This window comes from Podarcis pityusensis (genome assembly GCF_964106645.2).
Source record: "Podarcis pityusensis genome assembly, chromosome: 15".
In the NCBI taxonomy this organism is placed as follows: domain Eukaryota; kingdom Metazoa; phylum Chordata; class Lepidosauria; order Squamata; family Lacertidae; genus Podarcis; species Podarcis pityusensis.
The window spans coordinates 38147769-38175728 of record NC_138040.1 but is presented as its reverse complement, the minus strand read 5'-3'; the positions used below and the strand labels follow the sequence as shown (position 1 = coordinate 38175728).

At 43.2% G+C, this 27960-nt stretch overlaps 1 protein-coding gene across 1 annotated transcript; it reads right to left on the bottom strand.

Annotated features, from left to right (window-relative positions):
- Positions 1-248: 248 nt before the first annotated feature.
- On the bottom strand, positions 249-26454 carry ATP6V1B2 (ATPase H+ transporting V1 subunit B2). Its single transcript, XM_080982476.1, has 14 exons — positions 26296-26454; positions 15935-15990; positions 14596-14694; positions 13948-14041; positions 13736-13813; positions 13079-13218; positions 11258-11359; positions 9781-9878; positions 7279-7402; positions 6128-6278; positions 4648-4730; positions 3717-3821; positions 3019-3148; positions 249-1998 (listed from the first exon to the last, which is right to left on the bottom strand). The coding sequence occupies exons 1-14, from the start codon at positions 26417-26419 to the stop codon at positions 1856-1858; spliced, it is 1527 nt and encodes a 508-aa protein (XP_080838602.1). The 5' UTR covers positions 26420-26454; the 3' UTR covers positions 249-1855.
- Between the last annotated feature and the right edge of the window lie 1506 nt (positions 26455-27960).

Here is a 27960-nt window from a genome sequence, read left to right as displayed (position 1 = left end):
CGAAATAACCTCCAAAGTCAGGGAGGGTGAATTATCAATGGCAGTCATCCAACTTTGAAGTTGGCTGGCAAGATACACCTACTGAGCCAAAGATCACCCCTGGGGCGCTACCCAGGAGATCCTTTTCCAGAATTGTGTATTCCAAGCTTCTGGGCATAGAACGCTCCCTTGAGGAATCTGCTTAGAGGAGCTTGTGATGGACCCCCAGAGAAATCAAGAATCAACCACTTCTTAAGCAGAGAACAGAGTCTCATTTTGTTTACATTTATTGTTCATGTTTAACTTATTCAGATATCACAGTTTTCTACATTAAAATATTTCATGCTATCTCCCCATCCCCACGATTTCCCCTCCTCTGTCCAGAGAAAAATAGAATTGACACAACTTTGATGGAATGCGCTAGAGTAAAGAAAAGGCTACTGCACCCAGGTTACAGAGCACACAGACCAAAAAACAGCACAAGATCTGCATAGGAAAGCGCGTTGGGAGGGCTGCATGGTGGGTGGGGAAGACGCTGGAACCACCACAGTCTACGCGGCCTGAGCCGCAAGAAACCCTTCTGACCAACTCCCAGCCGTGATCTAGGACGTTGCCAACAGTTTGCGATCTGGGTCGCTGAAGCTGGAGTGTAGAATAGCCTGGAAAGCAAAATCAAGGAGAAGACACAAAGATCCTGTTTGCCTCCGGGCATCGAAATCCATTCCATATAAGCATTTGGCCGCCATCAAGCTGTTTTCCCCCCAATGTACGATGGCTAGCCAACTTCACGATCGGAAGGCGGTTTAAAAACAAACCCAAGGTCGGTTCAGAACCCAGTGTCATCCAAAGGACTGCTTAATAACAGAATTTAAAATATCCTCCCTTCGCACATTTGATTTGCCATCACCCTTTCCTACCTTATTGGGTAATGTTTGATGAGACAAGTTAAATCGGAGGGTCCATCGCTTTCAAGGGATGAGGTTATATTCTGTGATGCGCAGTCTGAAAGTGCTGGGATATCTTCTCAATGGCATTATGAAGGCTGACACTGCTCAGGATAAATTTCCATTTGCTATGGGCTCAGCCACTTTACCAGCTGGGTTCTCCAGTCACAATGATTCTGCAGTTCAGGGTTGGGTAGGTAGAGGCAGGATCCCTATTCAGTTTCGTATTATGTCCACCTCTACACAAAGTGGCGGTGGAGACAGTGAAACAGGCAGGTTAGACTGGCGGAACAAGCAAGTGGACCTCGTGCCAAGTTCTTGGAAGAGGTAGGACTCTTGTACCTGTTACTGGGCAAGCACCAGGGTGTGCAAACATTGCAATGTCATTGCTGCGTAATTTTCTCAGCCATAATTGAAGCTAGAGGTGATTTGTGGGTTTGACCTGCCACCAGCCACCACTCTGCTCTGTTGTGTGTGCCTCTCTCATGCCCCCTGTGCCTCTTCTACACAACAGGACAAAGGGTGGTGGAACTTTTGACTGGGCAAAGGCAGTCTGGGCTAAGGAGAAGAGGACTTCTTTAACTTTTATTCAACTACACCTCCCATGTGACTTTATTACTTTTCTCACAGTGCAATGGGTAGAAAACTCCAGCCTCAAGGACTTTCTTCCTCCAAGACTGCCTAAATTAAAAAAAATTATTCCAGTAAACCAAATAAGAGTTGCGAAAGAACATTTCCCCCTCTATAAATGTAAACAATTCAAGATCCTAGTGCTTGAGAGAAGGGGTGCATTTTAAACTCTGTTATCAGCTTAACACATCAGGAACACTGGCACAAATATGTCACTTATTCTTGGTTTAATTACAGGGATGACAAGTAAACACCAACACAAGGGAAGAAAACCCAGCGTTTCATGGAAGGTGAAGGTGCAGCTAGTGCTTTGCTGTGGAATCTCGGGGATAAAACTCTGCCAAGGTGCTCTGAGGGATTCTCTTCAGCATCTCCTTGGGGAAGATACGTAGCAGCTGCCAGCCGATGTCCAACGTCTCGTAAACAGTGCGATTTTCGTAGGCCCCTGAAAGAATAACCACTGGCAGGGTGAGACACTGGTATGGACCCTCTCCCTCACAGTACTAGAACTTGGAACGCTCCAATGGCACTGAATGTGGGAAGATTCAGGACAGGCAAAATGAAGTACTTTTTCAGGTGGCACATAGTTAAACTTCGGAGTTCACACTCGTGAGAGGTAATGATGGCCACCAACTGGGATAGCTTTAAAAGAGGATTCATGGCGGATAAGGCCATGAAGCTTTTTAATGTGTAATGTTGTATTGTGTTTTTATGTATGTTGGAAGCCGCCCAGAGTGGCTGGGGCAACCCTGTCAGATAGGCGGGGTAAAAATATTATTATTATTATTATTATTATTATTATTATTATTAATCTACTTCCACTGTCAAGAAGCAGTATGCCTTTTAATATGCTGGGGATTGCAAGTGGGGAGAATGCTGTTCTGCTCGAGTCCTGCTTGGAGGTTTCCTATAGACATCTGTTTGGCCACAATGAGAACAGGATGTTGGACTAGATGGGCCTTTGGCCTGATCCAACAGGACTCTTCTTAAATTCTCATGTAGGCAAAGGACCCCAGGAGGTTAAGTCCAGTTTTTATGACAGTAAGGTAGCTTTTCCCTCTGAGGGCGATGCACAGGGCAAAGGTGTGGCTGGGTTCTCCAGCGCACACTGGAACTAAACAAAAGAGGGATGTAGCTATAATGGAGCAAGGAAACCTGGAGAAGGCCTGCTTCCGCATTCCTATAGCTATCATATAAACAGCTCAGATGGAAGCATCAGAGGAAGGGAGAAAGGCTGAGGGTTCTCCGCTCAAAGAGCTTAATAAGAATGCCAGAAAACCAACAGGTTGCACCTAAACTCTGGGGCTTTCGACTCTGGGAACCTCGCAGGTTCTTTCTTTCCTTTTCTCCCCCACTGATGGCACAAGGAAAATCTAGTTGCCCTCTAAGAAGGGACTGGAACATGCTTCTGAGAGGTGAAGAAACCGTTATGCAACACTGAGCATCTGATGAATGGTATACCTACCCTGAGCAATGAAGTTCCTCTCAAATTTCTGCAGGAATTCAAGATAGAGAAGATCATCGGAAGTAAGCGCTTCCTCCCCTACAACAGCCTTCATGGCTTGGACATCCTTCCCAATGGCATAGCACGCATACTAGGGGGAAAGGAGAGTGTGGTCAGGGACAGGTAGCCAGGATATGATTGCCCAAGCACTAACAGATTTAACTTGTGGTCCAGCAGCTGATCTTGGACTGCAGCTCCTATCATGCCTGGTCATTGGTCATGCTGGCTGGGCTGGCAGATGGAGCCCAGCAACATCTGAAGGGCCACGTTCGTGCCCCCACCTCTTTAAAATTAGAAATCCTAAAAGAAACAACTTGAAGTTTCATAATAGCTTGTCCACTATGTCACCCCCCACCTTCCAAGACATGTACAGTCATACCTTGGGTTACAGACGCTTCAGGTAGCGTTTTTTGGGGTTACGGATGCTCTGAAACCCAGAAGTACTGGAACGGGTTACTTCTGGGTTTTGGCAGTCGCACATGCACAGAAGCGCTAAATCGGGCTTTGCACATGCGCAGAAGCACCGAATCGCAACCCACGCATGCGCACATGCAGCGCTGCGGGTTGTGAACGCTGCGGGTTGCGAACATGCTTCCTGCACGGATCACATTCGCAACCCGAGCGTCCACTGTACTTAAAAGGGTAACAGTCACACCTACCAGTTGGTTTGAAACCTCAGCGTGATCCTTCCTGGTCATCCCCTCTCCAATAGCAGATTTCATCAATCGAGACAAAGAGGGAAGTACATTGATAGGTGGGTAAATCTGGAAGGAGAGACGTGAAAATTAAGAGCTGCAGGAGCTTGGGACAGGTTGTTGTGACATGATGTTAAATGCTTTGATTCAAAAATAATAGCATAGCAACAGAAAGCAGACATTTCCCTGCTTGATACCTCCCTGGCACTTACCTGGCTTGTAATACAGTGGAACCTCGGTTGTCGAACGTAATCCGTTCTGGAAGACCGTTTCAACTTCCGAAACGTCCAACAACTGAGGCGCAAAGGACTGTCAGCAATTTCAATGGGGAAAATTGAAAAAACATGCCTCGGAAGCTGTTCGACTTCCGAAATGTTCGGCTTCCAAGATGCTCGAAAACCAATGTTCCACTGTATTATTAAAAAGAAATCCTTCCTCCCCGGCTTCATCAAGGAATACAGGTTTGAAGTAACACTTCCTTCAGAAGAAATTTAGCCTTTAAATATCAGCTGGCCAATTGTTTTATGACTGTGTTACCTTACTTACCAGGTTCATTGCTTAGACAATTTTTATTAAGCTGTTTATAAATACTTAAAATAAAATAAACATTGGAAATCTTTCAATGATGTTGGGCACCAAAAAGACATTACTGGCAGTGCTAACAACACAATATTAATTACTAAACAACCTAGCTGAAACACCTTACCATAATGCCTGTGCCTTTAAGACAACCACAATTTTAGCTCTTGTAATCAAGTCTCAGGGGCACCCTGATAATAAGAGGCAGACAGCATTGTATGACAATTGCTGTTAAAACTGCTTGTCTCAAGAAGTACAGAGGAGTAGAAGGGCACGACACTTCATCCCGAAGACATCCTGAAGATAGCATACTGACCTGTCTGTTGTGCAGCTGCCTGTCTACGTAGATCTGGCCTTCAGTAATGTATCCCGTCAAGTCAGGGATGGGGTGGGTAATATCTGAAAAACAAGTTAAATTTATTTATTTGCTTATTTCATATAATTTACATACCACAATCGTATGGTATGTAAATTATATGATCGTAAAAAAATAAATAAATCCTCAAAGTGTTTTAGACTATAAAATCAGGAAAAGATACCATAAACTAAAAAATACAAGAAGTTAAAATACTAAAAAGGATTAAAATTCACACCAGCTTTTCTAAGCATCTTGTGCTTTCAGATTTCTTTTGGCCGCTGCAGGTGATGTATCATGATGCTGTAATGATCAAGACTTAACCAAGCAGGAAGACTGATTTTATCTCAGCAGCATGGGTAACAGAATCATCTAAAGTCTTTGACAATAGGATTTTTGTGGTATTTGGGGAAAATTTAGCAAGTATGGATTTTGTCTGTAGACGTACAAACACAAGGAAGCAGAGGAGGAAAATACTCAAGACTCTAATCTGGATAATGAAAGCTGAGGGAAAAGAAACCATTAGCTACTGGAGGAAGAAAAACTCTCTCTTCTTGCCCTATGGCAGGCATGGCCAAACTTGGCCCTCCAGCTGTTTTGGGACTACAACTCCCATCATCCCTAGCTTACAGGACCAGTGGTCAGGGATGATGGGAACTGTAGTCCCAAAACAGCTGGAGGGCCAAGTTTGGCTATGCCTGCCTTATGGGGATATGCAAACCTGGTCTCAATATGTGTCACTGGCTTGGTTTACACAAAATGCTAAGCCAAACCTTGGCTTAATGGGACTACAGAGATTTGCAGGATCGTGTAGTGATGCTTGTAGTCGCTTTGTTCCTCCATGGTCATTTTTGCTTTCGCACTGAGCGAAGCCAAGGTCAGGAAAACATGCCAAGTCAGACCTTAGCTTAGCTCACCATGGCAGCAAAAAGGACCATGGAGGAGCAATGTGGCTGCAAGCTCCTGTGCAGGAGTCCACATATCTGCATGGCCCCCTCAAGCCAAAGTTTGGCATGGTGTAGAGTGCAAACCAGGGATGCAATGGGGATAATACACTGAACTTTCACAACCTTCTCATTGCTGTTTTTAAAAACTCCATCAATCAAGAAGATGCCAAGAAATGCCTGATGTTTCTGTCTCTCTCCAAATATTTTTGCAGAGGGCTTGCTTCTCGCTCCACATTTGCTGGCGGGGAAGTCTAAGAACTTTGTGATTTGGAGGAAAACTGGGAGAAGTTTCTTTCCTTCTCCCGCAATTCTTGCAAGTCAGAAGACTCTTCAGGTTTTCCTCCAGCCATCTAGCAATGACAGAAGCCTTGTGCATCTGCCAAGTGAGTGGCGATAGAACGGGTGCTAAGGAAAAGCAGAGCTTCTCCTGGTATCTGTGGACCCCTGCCTAGGTGGAAACAATATGGAAGGAGCAATGTAAGACAAGGACTCACCATCATTGGGCATGGTGAGAATAGGAATTTGAGTAATGGACCCATTCCTGCCTTCCACTCGCCCAGCTCGTTCATAGATTGTGGCCAGATCAGTGTACATGTAACCAGGAAAGCCACGCCGGCCTGGTACTTCTTCCCTGGCTGCTGAGACCTTTGAGGAATTAGAACAAAAGCAAAATGTTAGCAAAGTGTGGGCTTACTAGGAAAAGCTGCAAAATCAAATGGAGGGGGGGAGGAAGCTCAAGATCTGGCAGCATCAAAACTCCTTCTTTTTGAAATGGGCTTCTGCTCTGCTGATCTGAGGACCACTGACAGCTTAACCCTTATCTCTCCATCCTCTCTGTCAAACTTGAGTCTATTAGGGCCTAGAGGCAGAGATCCACTTTTTTATGACCGGGGTGTTGCCCTCCATATCATCCCTGACCATGGACCATGCTGGCTGGGGCTGAAAAGAGTTGTAGTCCAACAACAAATGGTCACAGGTTCTGTACCCTTGGGTTATGGGGTGAAGCATAATGTACATTGGGTACAATGCAAAGCACTGTATAATAGCTTGCAGCAGCAACAAGCACAGTCTGCAGTGATGAGTCTAAAGGGTGTGTTCAATTGAGGCATCGCAGAGTGGAAAATGTCTCATAAGAAGTAATGCACAGAAAACATGAGGAAGTGCCCCTTGATGAAATATAATTTATTCCATTTTAAACTCAGAAACCCAGGTGTGCAAGTACATGGGCCAGTGTCAACTCCTGCCTAATCCCCCTCAATATTATAGACTGTCAGGAACAATGAAGATGTGTTTGGGGTAGTATTTGATAAGGTTATCAAAGGCTATTTTGAATTTTCAAAGCATCTCTGCATTAACGTCCTAGTAAAGGACACAAAACACATGCATATTGGAACATTCAAAAGTAATCATTATTCAATAAGAATCATAAACAGCAGGTTCTGCAAGCACCTCACAAGTAATCAGAAGCTCAGTAACTCAGTATCCTCCTTCTCCAGGTTTGGTTAACTTATTCTGGAGCAATTCATGAGCTTCCATGGCATCAAAGGTGCGATTCAAGCTTCCCTAATTAATGAATTTCAGCCTTTTGACAAAGTACTTGCATGCAAGGCAAGGACTGGTCTGCTGAATACAGTAAATAAAGTACCTCTCTCAGCGCCTCTGCATAGGAGCTCATATCCGTCAGAATAACCAATACATGCTTTTCACACTGATAAGCCAAGAACTCCGCTGTGGTTAGAGCAAGACGAGGCGTGATTATGCGCTCAATGCTGAAAAAGAGCAATGGGAGTCCAATTAATGTGGATGCAGAATGGGAAGTGATACTCGGCACAAGCCTAATGCCTACTTCTGAGAAAAAGCAGTTCAGAAGGAGAAAGGTCTAGTGCAACAGTCAATATGCATAAGGAGTTGTTTAGTGGTTAAAGAGTTAGCAACATTTTCTACCACCTGTAGTACAGTGTTGGGGACCCTTTCTCAACCCTAGGGCTGCATTCCCTTTGCAGCAACCTTCTGGGGGCCACTTGCCAGAGTTGGGTGGGACCAGAGGTATAAGTGGATGGGGCAACAAATATAATTTTTGCCTTTGTACAGTAGAGCTAGTTACCACACACATTATTATACCCCTCGCCATCCTCTATGAAGCAAGAAGCAATTGTCCACGTTAAAGGGCATATTCCAGTCTAGCAAAAACATTTAAGGGGGTTCATGGTTGGAAAGAGACTGACGTACCAGACAGACAGGCTTGGAGGAATGCATTTGGCTCCTGTGCCTGAGGTTCATTTTCCCCAAGTATCAAGAGATTGATACTGAAAGTACAAGCTACAAGCAATGAATCAGAGCTTTCCAAATCTGATCAGATGTGCTTTCATAGCTGGGTAGCTGGAAGCAGCTGGCTGTGACTGAAGGCCTGATTGGGCAATACTCTTGAGTGATGGCTCTCCATTTGACAGGAAGCAAATAAAGTCCCACCCCATCCCTCTAACTTCCTAATGTCAGACACCACCAGGTGTCCTTGTGTGTATAAGGCACACACACATAAAATTAGTAGGTCAGAATGAAAACAATCCAGAAATCAACAAGGCAATCTTAGCCTACATGTGTTGCATTTTAATGTGTACACTCAAGTCAAACGTTATGCTGAATTGAGATACGTTGATCGATCCAACCCTGGCCTATTCCCCCCCCCCCCCCCATACTCGTTTCATACCTTTACAAAGCCTGCTCCATCTCATCATTCCATTTATGGGGTTTTTTCTTGTCTTAAAATCCATCTGTTTAAATAAAGTACTTACGAGGTGGTCCAAGGGCTGACTTTTTCTTGCTTTAACTTTTTAAAGTTTCCTAAAGCAGCTGATGCCTCCTGCTGGCCATAAGGTTAAAAAAAGCAGTTTCGAAATGCTTCCAGGAATCAACTTTGCATCTTTTCCATAGGCATTTATGGAGGCAGCCATCTTCTTCTTGAAGGATGACTCATTATGATGTACAGCTGCTTTGTGGGAGTATTTCAAAATAGTGGGTTTTTTGTTTTGTTTTTTTACTGTGTGGCCATGAAGGAAACGTTAACTGTCCCAAGTAGCATGTTAGTGAAATAAAAAACAGCCCTCAGACCACTTTGCAAGTACAGTACACACCCCTATAGAGAAAGATTCATTGATTATGTGGCTTAATCCACAAATCTATGTTCTGATCCACACACGGGACTGTGGAGGTGAAATAGCTAGATTTGCTCCGAAATGTGAAGCAAACCCGAATCTTCCCCCATTCTCAGGATACGCACACCAGGTGGGCAGGAAAAGGTAGCAAAGAAGAATGCAACCTGTTTTCCACATTTTTTTTAATATGTAGGAGTAGCAGATTTGGTTGTCGACTGTCAGCTCCCTGTTACAGGTCTCTTTCCAGGACTCAATTTCAATTGAAAATATAGATGGAACAGGTGACAACATTCCAAAAAAGGCACTCAATATTTTTCTGTATGCAACCGCTACAGCTAGAATAGTATATATGAAAAAAAAAAGGAAAGAAGAAGAGATACCCACAAAGGAAATTTGGCAGAACAAATTGATAGAATACACAGAATTAGTAGCCATGACCGTGAAACTAAAGGAATAAGAGTGGAGGCGTTTTGGAAATTTTCTTAGAACGTATAATATACAATTTAACCCACAAGTAGGAGTTAACGTTTGAGCAGCAGGTAACATCAAAAGAGGAAGACTTGAAATGATAATGGGTGAAATTATCAGGATATGCAGCAGATCAAGATCCCTCTAGGATGCCATAGAGAGATGGACTGGGAAGTCTTAGGAAAAGAGATAAGCGGTGGATACTGTATAAAAGCTGTTAAAATTGCATAAATAAAAGTTTTTAAAAGGAAAATATAAATGGATTAGGTGTTTTGAGTGCCATGTTACAGCCATCTTCCATTCTGTCCTAGATGTCTATGAGAGACTTGGATGTTTTTTGAGAAGCGAAGCTCATTGTGACAGAGAAATTTGTTTTCCTAGATGTTTACCATTTTGCCAAACTTCTATCCAACTTTGCACAATAGCCTTTCAATATAGTCTTTGGAAGAAGCAGACAAGTTTCTCCAATTCTCAATTCCCTACATTTCCTCCAGCTGTATATAAAGTCACTTTTTTCCCCCACTTACGTTGGATCATTGGCCAAGTTCAGGAACAGACACACATTGTCCATGGAGCCATTTTCTTCAAAGTCAGATTTGAAGAATCGAGCTGTTTCCATGTTCACCTACAGCAAAGCATCAACACTAGGTCAGTTGCAAAGCCAAGTATTATTTAGACCCAATTTATGAAAGTTTCTAAAATGTTGACAGCATAAAAATGGATGGGTTTCCCGTTCTGACTGTTGCTTATCCTTAACTAAGGATGCACATGCTGTATATTCTCATATTTGCCTCTTCAATCTGTCAAAGTGACATAAAGCCAATGTGTTGTCAAGCAGTGGAGAGTGGCTCCTCCTTCATGCTTTGATTGATAAAACAAAGTTAACACAGCCAATTTAACACCAACAGTTGTGATTATTTTTGCTTTCAAAGTCCTGGGTGGCCATCTGGAGAAATACAATGTTCTTTAAAAGCAGAGATAGTCCTCTCGATGTTGCTGGACTCATCCCCCCCCCCCTTTCCTTTCTCCTTCTGTGATGGAATTTCCATTTGGGGACTTCCCTGGCTTTTTTCTGGCCCATGTAAGACCAGCCTGGATAGTTGGCCTTGGTGAAGATTTGATGTTTTCATCCCCCAAAAGTTTTTTATTTGAGTTTCTACTGAAATGAGGCTGCATTTTAATGTTGTATTTTAATCTTGTTTTTAAGTTGTATTTTAATCAATTGTTTTTATACCTGGTGTTAGCTGCCCTGAGCCCGGTTATGGCTGGGGAGGGCGGAGTATAAATAAAATTTATTATTAATTATTATTACTACTACTACTACTACTACTCTCACCATCCTATGACGACTGGCCATGCTAACTGGGGCCGATAGGTGCTGGAGTCCAACTAAGGGAGCCAATGCTACACTTTGTACTTCTCCACCCTACCCCATTTTTCCCTTCCCTTGCCCTTTTGCTCACCTTCCCTGCTCAATAGTGATGAAAGAGGGAGCAGACAAACGAGCCAAGGAAAGCGAGAACTGGAGGAGCTGCAGCTCACATTTAAAACTGGAAGTTTTAAAGGGAAAGCACAAGTCCTCAGGCTGTTATAATTTAAAACACCTGCTGCAAATCCCTAAGAACAATTATTTGGTCCATGACCAAAGCATAGAAGTGAAAGCACTACTTTGCAGAGGAAATAGTATGGCAATCCCTTTAAGAGATCATTTCTCAATGGGATGCCAGCTTTCCCATCGAAACTAAGGTCTCAACTCTTAAAGTGTACCCTGGCTAAGTTCTTCTATACATGTGAACAAGGAATCCTGTTGCAGCTGGTCTGGGGACCAAAATTAGAGGTTTTTGAGATGATCAGATACTGTGTACTTTGTTTCATAGATGCCAATTCCATTGCACATTAACAGCTCATGCAGAATTGTTTACATAAAAGTACCTCCAACTTGGGCGGCAAAGATGGTGACAGATAATGAACTGGAATACTATTTGTATGCATTTAGCTACTTACTCCCATAGCAGCAAATACAATGGCAAAATTATCTTCACTGTAGTCCATCACATCTTTGGATTTCTTCACCAAGCCTGCCTGGCGACAGATCTGAGCTGCTATCTGAAAAAGAATATTCCAGAGTCACCCATGTTTTCAATGTACAAGGCTTTAATTTCTAGGAAGATTTCCAAGGGACAAGAGAAGGGGACTTGAGAGTCTGCTTTATCATATATGAACTATAAGAACAAAACACAGGGCAGTATCCAAAGCACTTGTTGCATTAGCGCAAGGATTTACACATGGATTTACTCCCCTTGCCACACATGCGCCTTGCACCCCCATCTTTTCTGGAGGGGCTGGAACCCCCTGAATAGATTTAGGGGTGCACAGAGAGCAACCACTGCACATGCACAAATCCTCTGTGCTAACAGAACAGGTTCCTTAGCACTTGATTGGATACCACCAAAAGCATGCTTACTCGTCTTTGACAGACTGCTAAACACAATGGTTAGTGTACAGGATGTACTCGAACACGTAGGGTAGTATGTGAAGACGCCTGCCAAGCAGGAAAATGTGTTCATAAGAGATGCAAATATCATGGGAGGTTAAAAAAAACTATCAAAACGTTACTAAATCCAACCCATTTTTTTAAAAAAGCTTATTCGGTGTTTTAATACCTAAGTTTTGTTTTACTGTATTTTTGTTGTACAGGTGTATTTTTTTTCCATTTCATTTTTTTTCATTCTGTAAGCTGCCAAGCATTATAGGGCAGCCTGTAAATAACGTAAATATATTTTTCTGTTTCAGGTATGCCCAAGGTATATAAGCAAGCTGCATTGAATAGAGTCCATTTGGTCCATCTATCTTAGTACGGTCTGCACTTACTAGTAGCAGCTTTCCAGGGTTTCAGAGAGGGATCTCCCCCAGTGAACAAGGTAATTTATATTTCAGAAGCGTTTATATCCCCTTATTTAGCCAATAAGACCTCAAGAGCCTCAGACTTAGAATCTAAGAGGCATGGCCCATTCAAGCATGCACAGTAGGCCACATCTGCCAATGTTTCATCCCAAGGGCAATAAAAACTACCAGGAGCATGAGAACCAGGGAGAAGGAGCAAGGATTGTGGTATAGCATCTGAGTACATCATTAAGTGGCACCCGAAGGTATTTGTTTATATTAGTCCAATTCAAATATTACACAGAGCACACACATTAAGATTATTCTGCAGCACAGGGTATATCTGGAACCCCCCACCCCCTGCAGACTATTAGCACTCTTTGCACTGTGTGAATCTGGGTGTTCCAGAGGCCAGCCAGGGCTTTGACAGGAGCGCCAATCATATCAGCTATCTGGAAATCCTTTGGCTACATCAGCCTCCAAGGGCAGACTATCTTAATAGGTCCCCCGCCTCTGCAGAGGAGAAAAAGTGCTGAAAGCTTAATATCAGCAGGAAGTGATCTGGCCATGACAAGGGACTGGTTTCAATATCCCCACTCTTCCTGATCACCCTCTTCCTGTCCATTTCTGTGCCACCTATAATATAAAAAACTCTAAGCCGTATAAAAACAAACAAACCAAAAGCTGCAGTAGACCACTATGCCATTTTAGAATGTGTGGTGGTTTTTTTTTGGGGGGGGGGTGTCATTGGGTTGTTGTTTTCATTTTGATTCTGTATTTTGTGGTTTTATTTTCTGACTTTATTCTATGAACCGCCCTGCAGGTATATGAGACCTGCGGGTATATGAGACCTGCAGGTATAGGGCGGTACAGTATATAAATTCAGTAACAACAACAACAACAACAAAAAACCTGAGCATTAAGTCCTGCTAAAACACCTACCTCATTATGGGGCAACCCAGCAGCAGAGAAAATAGGAATTTTCTGTCCTCTGGCAATGCTGTTCATGCCATCTATAGCAGAAATGCCAGTCTGAATCATCTCTTCTGGGTAGATTCGACACTGAGGATTAATTGGTTGACCTATTTCATTTTGACAGGGGGAAAAACATCATTTTCAACCTGCATTTTCCAAGAAGTTAGATTCAAGTTTCAGTAACGAATATTAAATCCAGTGTTCCACTCCTAAGTTCTGAGACTTGCACACTGGAAGGAAACTTTCTCAATGTTCTATTTACAATAAGGTTTTCTTTAAACAACTTTGCTATTTCTGACATTTAATCTAACATGGTGTGTAATATTAAGGGTTCAGCATGACCTGAGGGCAACATGTGCTATGAATGAGTCTGTGTCTGGAGCCCTCTACTGCCAATGCTGATCCTAAACAAGGAGAGCTTTGGGAAACTCATTCTGGTTTTCTGCAAACAAAACCATCATCTGAGAAGCAAGCAGTTACTTAAACTCCTGTCTGTACAATGGGTAATCACTAAACTGTTTTGTATTTATGCTGACTAGCACCTTTCAAACACTAAGCTGAAAGTACATCTCTCTGAGAAATTAAAGGACAAACCTTATGTTAGCAATGTTATGGTAAACATACCCATGATATCAAGGTAATCTTCAGCCAAGACCATAGGGCCTCTGTCTATGGGCTTTCCTGATCCGTTAAACACTCGCCCTGCAGAGTAAAGAACAAGAGAACATTTGTCCCTGTTACCAGGAGACCAACTATATTAACAGTATAGCTATCATTGTATTTGGAAGCTGGCCAAGGACTAGTGATCAATCCAAGAAAAAGGATCTTGTACTTACCAAGCATATCTTCAGATACTGGGGTTCGAAGGATATCCCCAGTAAATTCACATGAGGTTCTCTTAGCATCAATACCTGAAGTTCCTTCAAAAACCTAAAAAAGAGAGGCAAATATTTTAGTATTTCATATTTTGGGCTTAATCTCACTGCTTCAATTTGCATAGACAAGTTCTGCAAGTGAATGAGTAGGTAGGTAAAATAGACCTTTTGATGAAACAATGCACAGACAACACACTGTATCATTAAACAAATGATGTTATAATCGGTTGTCTCATAACTTGCTTCTTTGTTCCTTAAGCAACCAAGTTCTATTAATTCTTAAAGTCTTAAAAAGAGGTGACAAACAGCCATTTATTTATTTTTAATACAAAGAAAGTGCAAAAGCAAAAGTATGGTCATCTGGCGCTAGAGTTTGAAAAGCATTTTAAAAGCATGAATACTAAAGCAACACATAAAACAAATGGGATTTTTTGCAGTAACTTACCTGGGAATTAAAAAGCCTTCTGGCCACTGGCTTCCAAATAAAATATTATGTGCAACTTGCAACCCTTGCAACAGGGCAACTCTTCCAAGATCAGCCATTCTCTCCAAGAACAGATACACAGGAAATAACATCAATTCCATCAAGCAGGTCGCCCCACCATTTACCTGAACTACTGCTTTGGATCCACTGACTTCCAGCACCTGCCCGCTTCTCTTTGTTCCATCCGGTAGTGTCAAGTGCACAATCTCTGCATACCTAGGGAACTAAGTGACAAGTTAGGTGGGTCAGAAGGCTTCCATCAGGAAAAGAACTGATCTACATTAAAGACTCAAATCATCAACAGTGAGAAAGCACGGATGCCAGCCTCCTGGCTAAATTCAGAAACTGGAGACAGGCGCATGTTAATGTTGCTTTTCACAACTTAATCAGACACATTTACAGTGGTGCCCCGCAAGACAAATGCCTCGCAAGACGAAAAACTCGCTAGACGAAAGAGTTTTCCGTTTTTTGAGTCGTTCCACAAGACGAATTTCCCTATGGGCTTGCTTCGCAAGACGAAACGTCTTGCGAGTTTGTTTTCTTTTTCTTAAAGCCGCTAAGCCGTTAATAGCCGCTAAGCCGCTAATAGCCGTGCTTCGCAAGACGAAAAAACCGCAAGACGAAGAGACTCGCGGAACGGATTAATTTCGTCTTGCGAGGCACCACTGTATTCAGACCGGAACACGGTCAGGCTTTTGCTACTGCTTTGTCAGTCATAGAGGTGGCTTGTTTGCACAACCCCAGTTGTAACAGCATTATTCGAAGCCTAACAAGCAGTACTGCCTAACCTTCTTTCTCTTCCATGACGCACAAGGCACACTTACTTAATTTTACCCTGAAAAGGGTATAGGTTTTTATATGCCTCCACAACTCCAGTGAGAACAGAAGATCCATATAATGCTGCTCAAGGTGTACATGTGTGTGAATAGGAGGACAGGTGTAGAAGCTGACATAGCAGCGCTGATAGCTCCTGCTGTGCTCCCACAGGGTCTCTGCACCAGTTGGATAACTGGCTGGGAAGAGCCAAGTGGGGCAAATTTTACTTCAACAAAGACTTTTAAACATGGATTTTAGCCATTAATTCCTATCATGCAATGAAACAGGACACAACCCAAAATTATTGTTGAGAATTTCAAGGGTTTTGCTTGGATGCAAGAATGTTGCAATATTTTGATTCCAAAGTAATTTTTAAAAATCCACATTACATTTTGAGTTTGCTTAAGCCACAACCACTCACTGCAATGGTATTATCAAAATGGGAAATTCAACGAGCATCGTTGAGAGAAACCATTTGTTGCCTCGATACTTTATTACGAAAATACTCTCTGCAGCGGGAAGACTCAACTGCCCTTATGCAAACCTTGAAGGAAGGATCATTCCCATTTTAGGTTGCCAGGAGAATCTGCAGAATGCCAGTCACAACAAGGCCTTTTTACGGAAACACTCACAAAAAGACAATGTTACCTTCACTTGATCCAAGATTACTAGTGGTCCATTGACTCCAGATACTGTCTTATATGCTGAAAACAACCAGAGAAAGGTATTTTTTAAGACAACTTAGTAAATTTCTGATTCGACACATTCTGACAGAAGTCATTGTGCATGGTTTTGCAATGATAAAGGCAGCAAGACTATCAAGACATTCTCTGCTCAACATGCTAGCGTGATCCTTTACGCTATGCTTGAGAGGCTGCCTTTGGGAGACAAATTGCAACCACCTGGGGAATGTGTTGTGTTTAAAGGAATGTCACTTGTCCAGGAGTACTAAGTGTTGCAACATGGCTAAGAAGGCCAAAGGGCCCCCTCATTTTACCACTTCCGTGTGCTGCTACACCATTCACCCATTACAGTGGTACCTTGGTTTACAAACTTAATTCGTTCCAGAAGTCCGTTTTTAAACCAAAGCGTTCTTAAACCAAGGTGTGCTTTCCCATAGCAGTGGGGGACTCAATTTACAAATGGCACACACTCAACAGGAAGCGGAACATGTTCTGCATCCAAGGCAAAGTTCACAAACCAAAACACCTACTTCCAGGTTTGCAGCGTTCTTAATCCAAGTTGTTCATAAACTAAGCTGTTCTTAAACCAAGGTACCACTGTACTGTATCCATTACTAGCTAGCCAACTGCTGAAGCTGTTAACTAATTCTTTTTAAATTCAGGAGATGGGGTTGTTGGCAAGACTAGAGAATAATTTCAAGTCCCAGATGCCTGAATCACATTTCCAGACACACACAATTTATCCTGCTCTGGTTATAATGAGACCTTATTAATTATCCTTTTCATTACACACCCTGTTTAGTGTTCAGTTTGGGGAGAGCTATACAGTGGGTAAGATCCTGAAACACACTGCAGTAGCCCACAGTGTAGGAAGGCACCAAACCTTCAGCTAAGCAAGTGGGCATCAAGACAATTTAAGGTACAAAGCTATGAATGTTATGCTATTCTGCTGGAACTTGCACAAATATCTTCCTTTGGGGAAAAGGCCTTTTAAGTGAACAGCACAATGCTTGCAGAGAAGCTTACAGCAGGCCTTGTTTGTTTTACACTGTGCTGTGATGCCAAAGAAGACATCTCATACTGACACAAGAGCCGAGATCCATAATAATATTGGGGGCAGGATCTCTGGCACACAGAATGTTAAGACAGCAATGCCAAGTGCCCTCGGAGTCATCCATTAGTTGAACTCTTCAAGCTTGAATTTCCTTCAGCCAATGGCTAGGAAACACAATCCTATCTATGCTGCCTTGAGGTATCTGCACCATCTCAAGTGCTTGGAAAGAAAACTGACTGACAGCATGGAGCTGTGTAAGAGTCTTACTGCAGGGTTAAGCAGCTCTGCAGAGTGCTGAATCAACCAACACACGTTTTCAGGAACTCCTGCCACTCCAGTTAGTTAACTATTATGGTTCCGAACACTGGCAATAACCTGCTTGTTGTGTTCAACTCAACACATTCTACTCTTAATTAGGAAAATGTGTAACGAAGTTGCATTTCAACCAATATTAGTTGAAATTGAAAGAGGGGGCAGGCAGCAACAGAAGCAAGATTCCTAAGCAAACTCACTCTATCCTTGACCTGGCCCCATACTTCTGGCAAAAGAGAGCTTCCTGTCCACTTTTTTTAGTCCACTTGTTGTTTAGTCAACTCTAGCGCCATTTCCCCCAACCAAACAGGTGGATGCTGCACTCTCTTCCATGTCTTTCCAAGCCATTGGGAGAAGAGGGTTTAAAGCCTAGCTAACGCAGACGTACATGGGAGTACAGTCATACCTTGGGATGAATACGCTTCAGGTTAGCCAAATTCGGGTTGTGCTCCGCGGCGACCCGGAAGTAACGGAGCACGTTACTTCCGGGTTTCGTCATGCACAGAAGCACTGAAACGTGACCCACGCACGCGCAGACATGGGTTATGTTCGCTTCAGACATGGGTTATGAAACTGCTTCAGGCCATTTGTCCGCATACGCCAGCACCATCTTACTGATGATGCAAGTTGGAGAAGTTCTCCAAGGGATATTTCCCACCCCTGCTAGCCTAAACCCTTTAATTAGATGTGTGAGGGACTAAACAGAGTTCCTGCATGCCAAGCTTACACTCTACCAGTGAGATGGGTGGACTTTTGCTAGCAGAAGCTGAAGTTGGGGACAGAGCAGCTCTGTAATAAGGCTAGAGACATAAGAACAGAGGGGAAGATGCCAAGGAGTTGCAGAAGCAGATGTTATGGCAACCAAAGCCAATTCTAAGTTCTGCACTCTGTTTCTGCCCACCCCTGGTTTAAATGTGCATAAAAGACTTGGGAGTTTTTGAGATCCATTTTGTTTTTTTTACTAGATGAACACCAATTGGAGCTGGGTGCAAAACAGGGGCGGTGGAGGAGATGGTGGTAAATATAGAATTAAGGAACAAGGTGCCTCCCGCATATACATGCATGGCCTATTTGTTTTCAGTATCAGAACTTTATTTACAGTCCTGCCACACTAAAACCCAGTCCTGATTCCATCACCCAACGTTTTCCTCACCTCAGCTCCCTAATTTAGAAAGGGGGGGGGGGTTAAAGCAAGAGACATATTGCAAGGAAATATATTTTTGCGGCTGTCAGGAGTTAAGATTGGAGTGCCTTCTCAACCTTTAATTTTATTATTCACTTGGAGGTTGTGTGCGCTATGGGTGTACAAAGGCATTGTACAAACCCAAGCCAAATCAGAGTGCCTTGGATGTCTGGGGGCTTAACAGAAGTGATGTAGTATCTCTCAAGCCTAATCTGAAGTGGGGAAGCCTCACCCCGAAAATCTCACAGTACTCTGTTACTAAAATGCACACTGTGTGTGTGTGTTCTGTTAACTAAGATGTGCAATATCTCTCTCTCTCTCTCACACACACACACACACACACACACGACCTTCTATGTCATAGCATTAATATTTTGGAACACTGATATTTTGGCTAAGGACGTTTACCTGGACACACTGCTGCTCACTTCTTGGTATGCTGCTAATACCCATCTCTTCTGATAGCCATTTTAGATGCTGCCTTTTTAACTGCATTTTATCACTGCTGTTTTTAGTCTGTTGTAACTGCGCTGTAATTTTTAGTTTTGTTGTAATTTCCATAAATGTATTTTTTTTCTGAGGGGTTTTGCTAAAAGTATTAACCTCCCCAAGTACAGTATATTTTTAATGCTTAAGACTGTACAGATATGAGATATGGGTGGTGGAAAGGACCTGACTGTGAACAATATTTATTTTTCATCACTGCCCTTCCAAACAGCATACTTCTCCCCAAGTGTGTCAAATGCTTCAGTCTCACATGATCTGCAAATAGAAGTGTTTTAGTGAGACAGAAGGCTTTATCAGGCTCACACGGCAGCGGAGTAATCATTAATCACACAGGGAAGGGATGAGCAAGTCAGATTATTTCTAGAACAGGATAATCAACTAATACGTCTAGAACTGAAATCCCATGTACCTGGGAGTTAGATCCATTAAATATAGTAGGACTTGGAAATAAGTCTTTCAGAAATATACACAGCATTCTGCTTCATGGTTACAAACCACTAAGGTATAAGCTTCCTTGAATTCAATGAGACTGAAGCATTTGACACAATGAGTACATATGCAAGTGGCAAGACTCTCGACCAGGTTTGAGTTTTGAGTTTTCCCAACAGTACCCAGAAGGGCGGGTGTGTTATGGTGCTAGTTGGCTTATAGCAAACACGAGGGAATATCTTGCAGCCCCTTAGAAACCAGGATTTATTGGTTGTGGCCAAGAGTCCACCAGATGCACAAAGTGTCATCCAGGAAGAGAAAGTGTTGAGGAATCCAAACCCCTCTCCCTTCCACTGCTTATTTTAATGGTAATCTTCACTGAAATGGAAATATTAAAACATCACTTCACTTCTAAAAGTGTTGAACATTTTTACACACACATAAAATATGCTATGTTTTTTGTTCAAGGTTTCAAACATGTTTTATATATGTTCAGTTTTAAAACTTTAGAAGCAATGTTTCAATACTTCGATTCTGATTAAAGTTACCATTAAAATTATGCCTTAGGAAATGTTCTTTTCTTTGTGTGGGCTACAGTATGAATTAGCAGGGCATAACCTGGGTGGTGGTGAAACAGCAGTACGGTTTTGTTCATTGCAAGTATGTCAGTATATGGTAGCTGTTATGTCAACACTGAGATATTTACACTGTTAGTAAGTGGTAACAAAGTCTATTGATATACAATAAAAACTTTCCTGTAACTCAAAAAAAGATTACTTTGAAGATACTCGAGATAAGCTCCTATGCCTTATAACAACAGAAGATCAAACAAGAGAATCATCCCCATGTGCTCCATTTAGTCAAAGATACACTAAGAAATTTTTCCAAGTACCTGTCCCAATACTGAAAAATAATCTGCTGGGAGTCTTACAAACCGAGTGTATTTCAGAAGTGTCTCAAGAGAGAACATCTGGACCATTTTTTGGAATCTGATTTGTTTTAATTTGCCTTATTTTGTGCATGCTTTTCAGGTTACTTTTCAGCTCAGACTAAAATGTAACTATCACCTAAAAATGTGTTGTTCACCTTTATTTATCTTTGCTCAGCTATATGTAGAGAAAAATACAAAGCTAAGCAGATAAGAACTGCAGCTTTGAGCTCCTACTGCCCCCAGTTAAATGCTTCAAGTTGGATTAAAGCACTGCTTGCTTCTCTGCTCAGCTAACACAGCCATGAGTCTGGGGAACTCTTAACTCGTGACAGCCTCGTCAGCACTCAACCCCCTTCCCTGAGCAAAGAGCTTACTTCCTGTCATTTCTCCAAACAATCCAATTTCCTTGTTTTACAGTATCACTATCTGCAAGTTAGTTACCATCACACAAACAGCTTGGACAGCTGGCTCAAAGCCTATATTCTAAGACAGAAAAAGAGAAAGATTGCCTAAGGCGGCCCAGCCCTAACCAATGGGCCCCCCAATCTCACCCTCCCAACCAAAACCCCCCACCCATGTATTTGCAGAAAGAAGCATTATTAGCAGATTAAGAGACTCCTGCCACATCAGCTGAAGAGCCTTCATCACCATAGGCAGGACTATATCCTGATGACTTTTCTAGGTCTTCCTAGCACTGGGAAACCATCTAAGGAGAGGCAAAGTACTTTCTACACCCCCCAGCCCCCTTACTTCACAGTGCCTGCTTCAGATCCCACTCCCCACAGCTGACATCCTCCTACTTGTCTATTTCCTTTTCTCTCTGGCAGAATACTTTTTAATGCCTTCAGGATGCCTGTGTGATGAAGCTGGTGGCACTGAACCAAGGTGTAAAACATCCAACTGAACAACACAGCTGCTGGGAGGACACAAATGGGGGGGCTCCCAACACAGAGACACCAGCCCTCATGTAGATGCGGAGAACAATGAAACCTCAATATAATCAAGTGGGCTTCCAGCAAGCTTCACTTACTTGTCCCTAGATAGCTTCCTCAATCTTATTTCTGCACTAGAGAATAACAATACAGTATGGCAAGGAAAAGGTAGACCCCCAACAAGGAAAAAGGCAACTAGCAATAATGGCAATAAGCTAGAATGGAAAGCTGGAGGCGAAATGAAAGCGTTGTTGTTTTTCAGTAACTAGAGACTGGTTTATAGCATCTTCATGGAGACAAATTATTCCATCAGGAGCAATTCAAAAGTGTACAGGGGAAGGCTGGTCCCTTTTTGCTACTGTAGATATTACCAGAGTGACCACATGTACCACTGGCACAACAGAGGCTGTTCGTTCCTGCAACTTGTACAAGTCTGCAGAGTCCATGCAGCAAATCTCTGCTGCTGCAAGGTTGGATTTCCCCTTTCCATGAGTTTCGCAACCGTCACACATCCCCTGATTTACAGTAACCAGATCAGCATATGAACTTACATGTCCTGCTTTGAATATAAAAGACTACTGATTTTTTGAGAGAATAACCAAGATTTTTGCATGTCTACCATTGGGACGATTATCCACCTTGTTTTATTTTGGGGAAGGGCCAGAACTCAGTAGCAGAGCACAGGAAGATTTAAGGTCCAACACCTGGTAACCCCAGTTAAGAAAGTCTTGGGAAAAGAGAATGGGAAAGGCTTCTATACAAGACCCTCAAATGTCCTTGCCAGCCGAAGCAGATAATAGTAGACACTGTGGCCAGATAAAAAGCTGCCCTATACCAGATCAGCCTATGTTGCTTCTGTCCTCCCCTCAGCATAAGTCGTCCATCAGGACAACTAAGAGAGTTTTTATACCAAAACAAGGCTGAAATGAATCAAATAATTAGTCTCTGCCTGAAGGTGCACTGCAATCACAAACACACATCCAAGAAAGCCATAGTCAAGGGCACACTCACATTCATTAACTCCTTGGACCATGCTGGTCAATCTGCTGCTCAATGCTTTGAGCCAAAAAGGACCCAAGGATCAAACACCCATGACTTAGGCTACAGCTCTCCAAGCACCCTGTCATATCCTCATGCTGTAACAAGTTAAATCCATCCAATAAAACAGGACTAGATGGTGCTCTGGATATGTCCACAGACTGAAATATGATAACAAATTGTGATGAAAATGAGTAATTTAAACTCAAATAAAGTAGCAACTATCACAGCAGGCATCAGATAGTTTTGTTGCTGTTGTTGATTATCGGATATTAGTATTTATGTCTTTTGGTAGGTCAGAAGGAGGCTCCAAGCAACAAGAAAGATGCCTTCCCAATGGCACAGAAACAAAGGGAATTGCTATACTGAGTCAGACCATTAGGCCATACAGTTCATTATTGTTGACACTGACTAGTAGCAGCTCTCCAGGATTTCAGACAGGATTCTCTCCCATCCCTACATCAAGATGTTCCAGGTTGCACACAAGGCAGATGCTATAGCACTGAGATATGGGTCTTCTGCTGTTATAGAAAGCTGCCTTAAGCTGCATCAGATCTTCAACCCACCTAGCTCAGTATTATCTACACTGACAGGCTGCAGTTCTCCAATGTTTCAAACTGGGGCCTCTCTTGGCCCTACCTGGAGATGCCAGGACTTGAACCTGGGAATTTCTGCATGCAAATCAAATGCTTTACAACTGAGCTACTGCCCTTCCCTCACTGGCAGAATGAGAGAACAATGATGGCAGAAATGAGTTATTTCTTCACAATCCCTGTATTTGGCTACATTTACAGATGCCCCTACTTGCATTCAAGCTGTCTCCCTACTGGCTTCATGGCCCCAAACTCTTGGCTAAACCAAGAAGGTGCTTAGGAGCAATTGTGTGTAATGTCAGTCATCTATGTGTCATCTAAAGCAACTGGGGCACTGAGAGATGTGCCAGCTTTTCTGAGTGGTCTCAAGCATCCTTCAGATTCCATCAGCTTCTGAAGTGAGCCATTTTACTAGGTCTGCCACCTCTATACAGAGGGAAGTCACTACTGTTTTAAAATTCACCAGGAAGTTATCTAACTATGACAAAGGAGTCATATGTATTTCACCCTCCCTCCAACGACTGAGAAGTGTGGTTTGGACAACCCCCCAAGAGAGCTTCACAGCTAAGATGAGGGGCAAGTCACACACATCCTTATTTTTAGGGCCACAAACATGAGGTTATGAGGAAGTACTGGGAACCGTAAGAAGGGAGAATGTGGTTGCACTAAGGTCCTGCTTGTGAGGTTCCCATTGTCATCTGGTTGGCCACTGTGAGAACTAGACATGCCTTTGGTCTGATCCAGCATGGCTCTTCTTAAGTGAGCACCTCCAGACAGACCTGCACTTCCTGTGGCCTTTAGAGGAGATTTGAATGTGGGTTTTTCATATCCTAACTCAATCTTGTAAAGGGAAAGGGAAAGGGACCCCTGACCGTTAGGTCCAGTCACGGACGACTCTGGGGTTGCGGCGCTCATCTCACTTTACTGGTCAAGGGTACCTCATGAGAAAGTTTGTTTTAATCATTTTCAAATTGCGCAGTTTCCAAGACAGTAATTTAGAGACTAAATCAAAGCTTTCATTATTGGGGTTATCAAAAGGAGTTTTTTCAGCTCATTATCATACATATAACACTGCTTAGAAATGTCTTAATAATATTTACATAGAAAGATTATATAGGAAAACAGCCTTATAGTTGCTGCAGTTTTCCAAGGATCTTTTAACTATTAAGACAATTGCATAGGACAGTCATGTGCTGTGGCCCAAGATAGCTTTTTACTACGACCGATGACCTTTGATATGTTACAGTCTACTGATTTAAACAAACATTTATCAGTGAGATGTACATGTTCTCTGCTTCCTCCTTGGGTACTCAGATCCAATACTAGGACCGGTAACCTCACATAATTAACAGCAGTATTTTGATTTAAAGTGCCACAAGAATTTAAAGTTGTCATGTGACAAAACATAGCTATTTAACATTTCAATTTCTACACCAGCAGCTCTTAAGTTAGTCCTTATTTCTGGAAGCAGTGCCTTCCTGGGATGCATATCTACTTAACACTTCTATCCCTACTAACTCAGGTGTCAATAAATCAGCATAACAAAGGCTTTGCGTGAGCTATTCACACATGGCAAAAAGATAACACTTATCCCCAAAGCATTTTCCACTGTATTGTTAGAGCTAGACATCCCATAATGCAAAAGCCATCTTGCCTCCATCTGCTGCTACACATGATTCTGCAGTGTACCACATGACCTTGAGATTTAGGCTGAGCAGATTAGTCAACCTACAGAATGTTTCACAACCACCTACTTTCATTTCCCATTTAAAGACAATCCACAATGGCCTTGCTTGGGGATTTTTGTTATCTTAAATGAGAGGGGCTTCTAGCAACTTCATGGGAATAGAATACAGTATAAACAGAGTCCAGCATCTGTCCTTTATGTGGTCTCTCTTGTATACCAAGAGGCACCAATCAGCACAGCCAACGAAGTAGCCAAGCAATGAGACTGCATTGTGAAATTTTGCCCTTTCATAAAAAGAGTTTCCTGCACTAACTGGCTGGAAGGGAGAGCACCTGCCATTTTTATTTTTATTTTAAAAATAAAGGTTACCTAATTCAGGTTGCAGTTCTGAACACATTGACTGGGGGTAAGCTCCACTGAACTCAACCCACGATAACATCCTGAGTGAACACTTAAGCCTCATTTAACTCAATGGGACTTACTTCTGAGTAGACATGGCTAGGATTGTGCTGTCAGTTGTCCAGAGGCTTATATTCACACACCTAAAAAAACCCAGTGGGAGATGAATTTCAATCCAATCCCTCTTGTCTCCCAGCTCAGGAAGCATTTATTTGATACCACTACTCTACGGTGCCCCAATGCAGAACCAATATGGCACATGCTGCAGTTACACTGACATGCAGTTAAATCCTAAGCATGTCTACTTAGAAGTAGATCCCACTGTGCTCATTGGGGCTTATTTCTAGGTAAGTGGGCATAGGACCTCAGCCTGCAGGACTGCAGAGCACCCAACTTACAAGTCGCACAAATCACTCTTAAGAGACATGATGACAGCAAAGCAGCTGTGCCCACTGCTTGCCCCCCACGAAAAGTGCAAACCTAGGAAGAATAGATGTGGCACACTGTGGACAGAGAACGGAACATTCACAAATTGGGAAATGCTTCCAATAGGGTGGGGAAGAAGGGAAAGAAGAAGAGAAGGGAAGAATGAGAACAAGAATGCATTAGAGGTGGGCCCACAGGCCTTGGACCTTGGACCCCAAAGAGGAAAAAATAAGGAGCAACCACTAGAGAAAAAACACTGAAGGGCAGTGCAGGAGGGAGAAGAGAAGGATTATTTATATGCATTTATTTTTAGACTCGTTACCCCTCGGGGCAGCGCCTTGTCCTCTCCACTGAGGGTGCAAAACGGTAAAAAGGAACATACTGTATTAATATAAATGATAATGCTGTTAGTCATCCCTTCCCATCACTGCTGCAGCCACTAGCCGGCGTCAACCATAGGAGGGGCTACATAAACCCAGCTCCCGTCAAAGACCACCTTCTACACAACATGACGGCTCTTCCTGCTTGCTAGGATTTGGGAGGAGGAATAAAATTTGTATTACTGGGGGGGTGTTGGGGGTTTTATTGGCCGGGGAGGGAGGGAGGACGGGACACTGTTGAGCAATCCACAGAAAAACAAGGCAGCAATAACAACCGCGATTCCGATTGTTCTGTTCTCTGAAAGCTGCAGGACCGAATTTCTTAAGTAATAATATTATTTCTCTCCTCCCACCCCCCGGATAATCCCCCGCAGGGAGTCCGAGGAAGCGGGCAGGTGAGGCGGGGGGGGGGTCCCCTTTCCCCGCCCCGCCTGCCTCCCGGCGCCGCTACTCACTGAGGCGGGGCTGGGAGAGGTAGTCGCGGGTGACGGCGGCCGCCTGCTCCCGCGACGCCCCTCCGCCGCTCAGCTCGGACACGGCTCCGTTCACCATCCCCCGAATGGCCCGCAGCGCCGCCATCTTGTCGCCGTCTGGGCTGCGGCGCCACTGCGCACGCGCTCATATAGGCGCTCCTCGCCGGGCCCGGCCCTCCCTCCCTCCCTCCTTCTCCGGACCCGCCCCTCCCGCCAGCCGGCGGGGAGAACGCGGAAGTAGCAGGAGGGGAGGCAACGGGGGGGGGGGGGGGGGAGGAGCTGGCCAGGGTGCTGAGCGGAGGCGGGAGGGAGAAAGGGGGGCATCTGTTTTCAGCCAGAGCTCCACGGGGAGCTCCTGGGACGTAAACCTTGGACTTGAATGAGATATATATCTCATATATATATAAATATCATATATTATCATAGAGTTTGGCAGTGCTCCTGAGCATGTGCAGTGTGCCAGCTCCACCCTGCTGTGTATTAACTGCAGTTTATCTAGCTATCATCTATCTAATATATATAATTTTCCGTTTTATACATTTCAATACTTTTACAATCCTATTAACATTTCAAAACTTGACTTCCTTCCCCCTCTTTCTGCAGTTCCCTAAATTTATTTTTTACATTTTCTGCATACAGTCATACCTCATGTTGTGAACGCTGCGGGTTACGTCTTTTCAGGTTGTGTCCCACGGCGACTCGGAAGTACCAGAAAGGGTTACTTCTGGGTTTCGCCACTTGTGCGCATGCAGATGCGCAAAATGATGTCATGCGCATGCACAGAAGCGGCAACTTGTGACCCATGCGTGTGCAGACGCGGGTTGGGTTCCATTCATGTTGCAAACGGGGCTCCGGAATGGATCTCGTTCACAACCAGAGGTACCACTGTATACAAATTAACTTAATTTGCTCATTTATTGATCTACTTTAAACATATACAGTAGTACCTCCGGTTACGTATCCCTCTGGTTACGTAAACTTCAGGATGTGAAAGTGGAAACCCAGAAGTATTTGACTGGGTTTTGCCACGTGCACATGTGCAGAAGCAGCCCCCAGGTTGCAGAAACATTGGGATCTGACCGGACCTCTGGAATGGATCCCGTCTGCAACCGGAGGTACCACTGTACTCTTATAAAACTGCAGGTTATTACAGTAATCCTGCCAATGTTCTTATCTGTTTACAGTTTATTTGTAAATATTCAATAAACCATTTCCATTCTTTTATAAAAAGCTTGTTATCTTAATTTCTTATTTTTTTGGCAAATTTTGCCATTTATGCATATTCCATAAGTTTTTGTAAACATTCTTCTTTTGCTGGGACTTCTTCTTCTTTCCATTTTTGGGCAAGTAACATTCTTGCCACTGTAGTCACACACATGAATAAATTTCTATACAGTTTAGGTAGTTCTGTCCCTTTAATTTCCAAAAGGAATTAACTGCAGTTCATAGGATCGAAGAGTTGGGAGGGCCATCTAGTCCATCCCTTTGCAATAGAGTCCCCCGTCCAGTTTGAAACCATACTGGACCCCGCTTAGCTTTGTGAATTATGGATGCCCCCCTGCATGATGACAGCCTTTCCTTGCTAGAGATGCCAGGAAATGAGCCTAGCACCTTCTCCACATAAAGCATGTGCGCTAACACTCATTT

Excerpts from the sequence above, each read along its gene's own strand:
- ATP6V1B2 (XM_080982476.1), bottom strand. The coding sequence starts at position 26,419 with ATGGCGGCGCTGCGGGCCATTCGGGGGATGGTGAACGGAGCCGTGTCC. Across the intron at positions 13,814-13,947 it reads AGTATCTGAAGATATGCTTG|GGCGAGTGTTTAACGGATCA; the intron begins GTAAGTACAAGA and ends TTTACTCTGCAG. Across the intron at positions 13,219-13,735 it reads AGATTACCTTGATATCATGG|GTCAACCAATTAATCCTCAG; the intron begins GTATGTTTACCA and ends AAAATGAAATAG.